The sequence below is a fragment of the Malus domestica genome, chromosome 09, assembly GCF_042453785.1.
Source record: "Malus domestica chromosome 09, GDT2T_hap1".
NCBI classification, from domain to species: domain Eukaryota; kingdom Viridiplantae; phylum Streptophyta; class Magnoliopsida; order Rosales; family Rosaceae; genus Malus; species Malus domestica.
Window position 1 is genome coordinate 21,163,271 of NC_091669.1, and position 10,383 is coordinate 21,173,653.

At 41.9% G+C, this 10,383-nt stretch overlaps 1 protein-coding gene and 1 long non-coding RNA gene across 2 annotated transcripts; both read right to left on the reverse strand.

Annotated features, from left to right (window-relative positions):
* Positions 1-6,477: 6,477 nt before the first annotated feature.
* On the reverse strand, positions 6,478-8,810 carry LOC139187831 (uncharacterized). Its single transcript, XM_070804435.1, has 5 exons — positions 8,368-8,810; positions 8,288-8,290; positions 7,370-8,172; positions 6,536-7,255; positions 6,478-6,482 (listed from the first exon to the last, which is right to left on the reverse strand). Exons 1-5 carry the CDS (start codon positions 8,808-8,810, stop codon positions 6,478-6,480), a joined length of 1,974 nt encoding a protein of 657 aa, XP_070660536.1.
* Positions 8,811-8,968: 158 nt separating this feature from the next.
* LOC139188215 (uncharacterized) lies at positions 8,969-10,083 on the reverse strand. Its single transcript, XR_011571507.1, has 2 exons — positions 10,000-10,083; positions 8,969-9,192 (listed from the first exon to the last, which is right to left on the reverse strand). It is a non-coding gene; the product is annotated as an uncharacterized lncRNA (long non-coding RNA).
* Positions 10,084-10,383: the final 300 nt, after the last annotated feature.

Genomic DNA, 10,383 nt, shown 5'->3' on the forward strand with positions numbered 1-10,383 from the left:
GAAATGGTGATGGGTGTGTAAAGATTAATTCCCTTTCACACACACCACTTGCATGACATTTATGTCATGCACCACTTGCATGCTTTATGTCTAACTTAGCAATCAACACACACATCACTCATTTCTCCTATCCAAAACCGGCCCTCCCTCAAGTGGGAGTACTTTTGGGGCTTTTATGCAATTACATAAAGTTTTGATACTTTTGTGTATTTGCACTTTGGCCCAAAAGTTTACGTTTTTATGTTTAGGTCCAAAAACGCTAAAGGACAAATTGCTTTGCTCCTTTAATGAAGTTTTTGCATTGTTTAAATTTTGGGTTCTAGTTGTAATTACATGAAGTAGTGGACTTTTGTGTTTTTACAAAGTGACCCCAAAAGTTTATGTTTTTGCAATATAGCCCAAAGGTTGTGGTAATTGCATATGGGCCCAAATTAGGTTGAGAACAAAATTGTTTTGTCTCTTTAAATGAGAATTTGATTTTCATTTCATTTAGCTCCATTTAAATCAATTTTATGGATACAAAAACCAAATGAAAATGTTGCATTCAATTTAATTAGTTAAAGTGTTAATTAATTAAAGGGTGATTATGAACCTAAGCCTACGATAATTGAGCTATGTGAAAGGCCGTTTCAAATTTGTTTGAACCATGGGAATGTGTAGATTAGATTTTGGTTGTAATTTGATTTGATCAAATGTTGTAAAAGAGCTTAAGCTCTTCTTTACTTTAAAGTAATTTGTTTTATGCAAATGTTGTAATGAGCATAAGCTCACCTTTACTTTGAAGTATTTCTTTCTTGCTTTATTTGATATGCATGAAAATGGAGTAGAGGGTCCAACGCCCCTAAGACAACACGCCTTAATGTGATTAAACGCGTAACTAAAATCAATCACCATCCCTAGACCGAGATTCAACACTAGGCTCGTGTTGAATCTAAACAAAGGTTCATAGTCATCCTAAGGCCCTAAGGCAACTATTTAGTCCATCAATGAATGCAAACCTTATGTTAGTAGTATCATATACTCTTGCTTTAAAAACCGTTTTATAAGCATAGTGGGAGTATTATATACAACTAAAACAATCAAATGGACCAATAGTTGTAATAGGACCAAAATTGTTTTAATAAGATTAAAATGTATGTTTATATATGATGAGACCTAAAACCCTCAACCAAACCATTATTAAGTTGACAAGCGTGAGAGTGCTTTGAACACTCTTTCGTGGCCTTCCATCGTGGTAGGCTCCAATCGTTTATGACTTGTACACCGCCTTCACCCTATCATGGGGGAGTGCAAAGTCCATGCTTATACTCAGGAGGAGTCTATATACATACTTGATGAGGTGAGTGTAGGCAACGAGGATGGCCAACATCATATCATTGTGAGGCTATTCTTGAACCCCTTCATGAACTAAGCATGGTGGGAATGACTTAACTAAGTGCAATGGAGCCAACATCATATCATTGTGAGGTGACATTCTCTAGAGGCCAAATAAGATGGGTACTTGCAAGAGATGCAAATGAGTAAGCGTACTCTCTCATTATTATTAATGCTAGCCAACATCATATCATTGTGAGGTGGGCTTGGTAATAGTGAGTCTCCCATACCCTACTAAGAGTTTCATCCAAAACTCTCGAATTCCAATGAGGGATATGGAATTTGCCAAAAATAGTGGGTGGTGCTATTTGATTTAAAGACCCGAATCAAATGGCTTAAAATCAATCAATTTATATTCGTTATGTATTTGTTTACCATTATATTTGCAAACGCTATCCAACACTTGACAAATAAAAGCCGAAAGCTTTAGTTTCCGGACTTGGTACATAAATCCCAAAGATTGTCTTAAATGGATTGTATATGTACCTAAGTAGTCTAATCCTCAAATTCTTCCTATTGGTAATGTATCATTGGAAGAACATGTTAGATAAGTCTATCATGAAAAAGGACAACACAAACAACCAATGCTTATTCCTTCGTTATATGAACAAAGGAACTTACGAAGATTAGCATAATGACAAGGACACTTTTAGTGTTATTAGTTCTTCACTTACAAATCGTTGTATGAAGAAATAAGAGTTGCTTTGAACAACCCTTAGTCAATGCAAAAACTAGTGCTTGTTTCTTTGTTAAATGAACAAAGAACTTGAGAAGAAAGCACAAAGGCATGGACACTTTATGTGCCATGATTCTTCACTTACAAATTGTTGTATGAAGAAATGAGAGTTGCCTTGAACAACTCTTGAAAGTTTGTAATTGTGTTTAGAACATAATTGACACACCCTGATCCGGAGGATCCAGGTGTGCTGGCCGTCACGTGGGCGTGACGTAACCGTAAGCACGACACGGAAGCGTAACAACAACATAAATCAACAGAAATTCAAACCAAACTCAACATAACCACATACGTACATAACCGGACGAGTTTACAAGCAAACACATAAGTTCAGAGCATAGGTTATCTGCAGTCAAGTAGTACTAAAATAAGAGTACATCACCCTCAGGTGAGTCCTACATGTCCCAAATCTGTCAGAAAGCCGGAAAGGACCTCGTGAGCCAACCACCGCTAAACTAGAACCTGGAGGGGCGCAAAACAAAATGAGTGGGTCAGTAAAACAAATTAGTTTTGCAAAACATTTCATTAAAACAGTTATATCCCCTCGCCGTAAAAACCTGTATACTTTCCCAGAAATATATAACCATATAAAATCTCAACATTTAAATCTCAAATCTTTAACATTTTCAAGAAAACATGCCATGCCATAAATCAAAATATAAATCAGGTGAAATAAGGAATCAATCGGAGACCCTGCAGTTGGTCCTATACGATTAATTCAATAGCTCAAAATCCCACTAAGCCGGAGTCACCACAGTGACCTGTACGGCCCTACTCTGCACATCACTCGGAACTACGTAAGGTAGTCTATACGATGAAAGGTGTAAAAATACGCTCTAGTGCTTCTCTCATCATATCATCAGCGCGCATAACTAAGGTCACCCACTAGTCGGAATCACGCCTAGTGATCTGTACGACTAGCATGTCGGAACCCTCACATGGTCTGTACGACATCCACCTACTTGGATCCAAGGCGAGCGTGCGGTGTGGTGAATAAAATAAGCACTAACACCTAGGGTGCAGGTTATGAGCCTGAAACATCTTATCAACAATCAATTAAATGAATAATGAACTCACCTGACTTACCTGTGCCTCCACAGCACCATGCAACATGTATGCATCATATATTAATCATATAACTCATCTGAAATTCACATTTTCCAAATAATTCTATGCATGGCATGTTCAGAACATATTTTCATATAAAACATTTTTTTCTGGGAAAAACAGTAGTATATAGGTAATACGAAAACAAAACTGCCCACTCACTGATAAGTCGACGGGTCGTAACCCCCGTGGCGTCCCTGGATGCGGTCGTCCTCGGGATACGTCTCACCTATATGCGAAACAACTATAAAAACATTAATTTTAAGCATATCACCAATAATTCGAAATAACTTCTCATACGATGCTCAATTTTGGTATATGAATATACCACATCGACCTACTCGACGTCACGAGCGTCGAGAAATTTTTAGAAAAATTTTTGGAAGCCCCACGCGCCCCCACGCGCCACACGTGGCACGGGTCCGTACGATATGGGTGTGTGTGAGGGTGTGAGTTCGAGAGAGACAGAGACAGGGAAAGCACGGGGGAAGGAGAGGGAGAGAGGAAGGTCATGTGTGGTCCAAAATAATCCACACCTTCCATTTCATCCTAACCAAACATACCAAAAATAAATTTCCAATAAAATCCCATCCAACCAATGCTATTTTCAAAATAACGTTACGTACCTACGTACCTTAATGTCCAATAAGGGCAATTCTGTTATTTCACATTCCCGCCAAAGTACCTCCGGGACGGGCTGTGACAATCTCCCATCCTTATAGAATTTCGTCCCCGAAATTCCCATAACCAAATAAATCAATTAATACTCGTAAAATAACCTTGGGTACATCTCCCTCATCCGGTCTTCCGTCTCCCAAGTAGCTTCCTCCACAGAATGATTTCTCCATAATACCTTCACCAAACTCACCGTCTTGTTCCTTAGAACTTTATCCTTCCAATCCAATATAGTGACCGGTTCCTCATCATAAGTCAAATCCGGATTAATCTCTAACGGTTGAGGAGGAATCACATGAGAAGGATCAGAAACATAATGCCGAAGCATAGAGACATGGAACACATTATGGACCTTAGATAACTCCGGAGGCAGTTCCAACCGGTAGGCAACTTCACCAACTCTTTCAATGATCACATAAGGTCCAATATATCTCGGACTTAGCTTTCCTCTTTTCCCAAATCGTACCACACCTCTCCAAGGCGACAATTTCAAGAATACCCAATCACCCACATCATACACTCGATCAGTAGTATGCCGATCCGCTAAACTCTTATGTCGATCCTGGGCTGCTTTCAGGTTTGACTTAATTACCTGAACATTTTGAGTCGTCTCATCCACGATCTCAGGGCCTTCTAATACCCGTTCACCAACCTCAGACCAACATAATGGCGTTCGACACGCCCTACCATAAAGTGCCTCGAATGGGGACATACCAATGCTCGAGTGAAAACTGTTATTATAAGCAAACTCCATTAAGTCCAGACGATCATGCCAAGAATCACCAAATTGTAATACCGAAGATCTCAACATATCTTCCAATGTCTGAATGGTCCTCTCTGATTGCCCATCAGTTTGAGGATGATAAGCTGTGCTATACAGTAATTGAGTACCCAGAGCTTCCTGAAAAGCCACCCAAAATTTAGAAGTAAACCTCGGGTCTCGATCGGAGATAATATTTACTGGGACTCCATGATACTTGACAATCTTCGAAATAAACAACTTAGCCAATTTATTCAGAGGGTATTTCTCCCTCACTGGAATGAAATGCGCCGACTTGGTGAGTCGATCCACAATCACCCAAATACCATCAAATCCATTTCGCGTACGAGGAAGTTTATACACGAAATCCATGGTTATATTTTCCCATTTCCACTGGGGAACGGGAAGTGGTTGCATTCGCCCAAAGGGCTTCTTCCTTTCTGCTTTCACTTGTTGGCAAATAATACACCTACTCACATATTCTGCAATTTCTCTTTTCATACCCGGCCAATAATAAAATGGTCGAATGGTATGGTACATTTTTGTTCCTCCCGGATGCATCGCATAAGCTGAACAATGTGCTTCGTCCAGAATTTCCTTCTTCAATTCCTCACTATTCGGAACATACATTCTGTTTTCTTGCATGAGCATACCATCTGATTCCCGAATTCTGAGGACTTTCTTTTTCCCTTCACTTCTTAACTGAACCAACTCCTGAATTTCTTCATCCACCATTTGAGATGCAAGTATACGCTCCACCAAAACTGGCCTGACTTGAAAACTAGCAAGAAATGCTCCACCTTGATTCTCCCACTCCAATCTTACTCCAGTTGCCCTCAGTTCAGCAAGAAGAGGAACACGACTAGCATATAGGGCATTAAGTCTACCTTGAGGTTTCCTACTCAGTGCATCCGCTACTACATTAGCACGACCTGGATGGTATTCAATAGAACAATCATAATCACTTAGCAATTCCATCCACCTTCGCTGACGAAGATTAAGATCATGCTGGGTGAATAAGTACTGAAGACTCTTATGATCAGTGAAGATCTTACACTTCTCACCATACAAATAATGCCTCCAAATTTTCAAAGCAAAAACAATTGCTGCCAATTCAAGATCGTGAGTAGGATAGTTCCTTTCATGATTTTTCAACTGCCTAGAAGCATAGGCAATCACCTTATTATGCTGCATCAAAACACATCCCAAACCATTTAATGAAGCATCACTATATATCTCAAAATTACCGCTATCGTCGGGAAGTACCAACACCGGTGCATGAGTGAGGCAATACTTCAATTGCTGAAAACTCCGCTCACAATTCTCATCCCACTCAAATTTAACATCCTTCCTGGTCAACTTTGTCAACGGTAAAGCAATCATAGAGAAATCCTGAACGAACCGTCGATAATAACCTGCTAAGCCAAGAAAGCTTCGTACCTCCGTGACGGTTCGAGGTTGCTCCCAATTCTCCACTGCTGCAATCTTTTGAGGATCAACTTGAATACCTTGAGCTGATACAACATGCCCCAAAAATGCCACTTCAGTCAACCAAAACTGACATTTACTGAACTTGGCATACAACTGATGCTCCCTTAATTTCCTTAACACCAAATTAAGGTGTCGGATATGATCTGCTTGGGACTTAGAGTATACCAGAATATTGTCAATAAAAACAATAACGAATTTATCAAGATATTTCTGGAATACCTCATTCATTAATCTCATAAAAGCTGCAGGTGCATTAGTCAACCCAAACGGCATAACCGAAAATTCATAATGTCCGTACCGAGTTCGGAAAGCCGTCTTAGGTACGTCGTCTTCTTTAATCTTCAATTGATAATACCCAGATCTCAAATCAATCTTAGAAAATACACACGCACCTTTCAGCTGATCGAACAAATCATCAATGCGAGGCAATGGATAACGGTTTTTAATCGTTACCCGGTTCAATTGTCTATAATCAATACACAATCGAAAAGTTCCATCCTTCTTCTTCACAAATAATACTGGGGCACCCCAAGGTGAAGAACTAGGTTGAATAAAACCTTTATCAAGTAATTCTTGCAACTGGATTTTTAATTCCCTCAACTCAGCAGGAGCCATTCTATAAGGAGTCAGAGATATAGGGTCCGTACCTGGAAGCAAATCAATAGAGAATTCCACCTCTCTGTCTGGCGGCAATCCCGGCAAATCATCAGGGAAAACATCCGGATAATGTCTGACCACACCAACTTCTTCTATACTAGTAGGAGCAACATCATTTAATACCACATGTGCCAAATATCCCTGACAACCCTTCGATAATAATTTCCTCGCCCTCATGGCAGAAATAACTCCATGTCTCACCCCACTTCTCTCGCCCACAAAAGTAACCTCGGGTAATCCAGGACGATAAAAAGTAACTGATTTACCATAACAATCAATATGGGCACGATTATGGTGTAACCAATCGGCCCCTAAAATCACATCAAAATCCACAATATCTAACGGAATAAGATCAGCGGACATAATCACGCCCTCAACCATCACTGGACACCCCAGATACACACTATCCACATAACATTTATCTCCTCTAGGCATGGCAAACTCTAAATCAAATCCTAGAGGTGAAGGGTGAGGTTGGGTTATTTGAGCAAACGTATGAGAAATCACAGAGTGCGTAGCACCACAATCAATCAAAACCTTAGCAAAATGACCAAGAACATTTAACGTACCCATTATCAAGTCTGGATGGTTCTGAGCCTCCTGCAGGGACGTATGATTAACTCGCCCCTGAGCTTGCTGACGTCCACCTCGGCCTCTATTGCCCTGATTACCTCGTCCCTGAGGATTACGTCCCTGGCCTGGCTGACTAGGCTGCCTGGATGATCCTGCACCACCAGTAGCAATTTCCCCCTGACGGGGCTGACCTCCCTGATGCCACTGCGATCCGCCAGTTGGCATAGAGGAATAAGAAGAATAACCTCCAAAATCCTGAGAATACCCTGCCTGAGGATAAGGCTCCTGAGAATACTGATAAGGTTCGGAAGCATACGGAGCAGCATCCCCCTGATAGTGGTAGGCACCACCACGACTCGGCTGGCCATAACCACCCGGTCCAAAACTCTCCTGAACTGGTGCTGGAGGTGGCATATTAGTCTGCTGCGGTCTCTGCTGACCCTGGGGGCACTGAGAAGCCCGATGTCCCATCTGCCCACACGTAAAACAAGCACCAGAACCTCTCCTACACTCACCATGGTGACGGGAGTTACAATGGCGGCACCATGGAGCGCCAGATCCACCAGCATCCCTCTGACCCTGAAATCTGGGCCCACCAGAAAATCTTCCACCACCTCTCCTCGGGCCAGTAAAACTATATCCCCCACTAGAAGAACTCGAACTCACTCCACTCTTCTTAAAACTCTGTGTCTGTCGAGGTCCCGGAATAGAAATACCCTTACCTTTGTCATTCTTCTTCTGACCCTCATTCTTGTCCTCGTCATCCTCACTGTCAGGAAGATTATCAGAGTCCTCCATCCTAACCAGAATCTCGAAATACTCATGATAATCAGCGCAGGGAAGTGCATTGGCAAAGGTACGCCACTTCTTCTTAGATCCCAACTTGAAATGTCGAAGCATCTCTCCCTGATTACCAGCTGTATCAGTGTCATAACGAGACAAATCAGTAAACTTTCTATAATATTCATGTGCCGACATATTTCTCTGTTTCAACCTGGTGAATTCCTGCTTCTTACGGTCAATATACTCAGGAGGAACGAATCTCTTCATAAAATGCTCTTTGAATACTTTCCAGTCGGCTGCCGTCTCAGGTGACATGTACCTAGCCTGATTTATCCACCATGCTGCTGGTTCACGACCCAAAAACCAAGTGGTGGTCTCCACCCACCTATTAGCAGGGAGATTCCCCTGACTCTGCATCACCTGGAAGGTTTTCTCAATATGATCTAGCCATTTCTCTGCCCCCTCATGACTTTCATTACCCATAAACCGATCTAACTTCAAGTTGTACATGGTCTCCAGAGGTGTCCTCGGAGGAGGGGGAGGACGAATCACATTCTGTAATGCCTGGGCCATTGCTTCCCCTAGCTGAGTACTATCCGGGAAATTAGGTTCAGAAGTATGGCGGGACTCCCTACGCTCTCTACGAGGCGGCATGATTCTGACAGAAAACATCAAAAGATCGTTAAGACATTAACAATTTACAGGACTACAACCCAAGCTCTGATACCAAACTGACACACCCTGATCCGGAGGATCCAGGTGTGCTGGCCGTCACGTGGGCGTGACGTAACCATAAGCACGACACGGAAGCGTAACAACAACATAAATCAACAGAAATTCAAACCAAACTCAACATAACCACATACGTACATAACCGGACGAGTTTACAAGCAAACACATAAGTTCAGAGCATAGGTTATCTGCAGTCAAGTAGTACTAAAATAAGAGTACATCACCCTCAGGTGAGTCCTACATGTCCCAAATCTGTCAGAAAGCCGGAAAGGACCTCGTGAGCCAACCACCGCTAAACTAGAACCTGGAGGGGCGCAAAACAAAATGAGTGGGTCAGTAAAACAAATTAGTTTTGCAAAACATTTCATTAAAACAGTTATATCCCCTCGCCGTAAAAACCTGTATACTTTCCCAGAAATATATAACCATATAAAATCTCAACATTTAAATCTCAAATCTTTAACATTTTCAAGAAAACATGCCATGCCATAAATCAAAATATAAATCAGGTGAAATAAGGAATCAATCGGAGACCCTGCAGTTGGTCCTATACGATTAATTCAATAGCTCAAAATCCCACTAAGCCGGAGTCACCACAGTGACCTGTACGGCCCTACTCTGCACATCACTCGGAACTACGTAAGGTAGTCTATACGATGAAAGGTGTAAAAATACGCTCTAGTGCTTCTCTCATCATATCATCAGCGCGCATAACTAAGGTCACCCACTAGTCCGAATCACGCCTAGTGATCTGTACGACTAGCATGTCGGAACCCTCACATGGTCTGTACGACATCCACCTACTTGGATCCAAGGCGAGCGTGCGGTGTGGTGAATAAAATAAGCACTAACACCTAGGGTGCAGGTTATGAGCCTGAAACATCTTATCAACAATCAATTAAATGAATAATGAACTCACCTGACTTACCTGTGCCTCCACAGCACCATGCAACATGTATGCATCATATATCAATCATATAACTCATCTGAAATTCACATTTTCCAAATAATTCTATGCATGGCATGTTCAGAACATATTTTCATATAAAACATTTTTTTCTGGGAAAAACAGTAGTATATAGGTAATACGAAAACAAAACTGCCCACTTACTGATAAGTCGACGGGTCGTAACCCCCGTGGCGTCCCTGGATGCGGTCGTCCTCGGGATACGTCTCACCTATATGCGAAACAACTATAAAAACATTAATTTTAAGCATATCACCAATAATTCGAAATAACTTCTCATACGATGCTCAATTTTGGTATATGAATATACCACATCGACCTACTCGACGTCACGAGCGTCGAGAAATTTTTAGAAAAATTTTTGGAAGCCCCACGCGCCCCCACGCGCCACACGTGGCACGGGTCCACGCGCTGGCCACGCGCAGCACGTGCAGCGCACGTGTCGTCTTCTTCGCAGGGCCTCGCCGGACTGGTTCTCCGGTGGCCGGACTCCGGCCGAACTCCGGCCGATTTTCAAACTCACTGTTC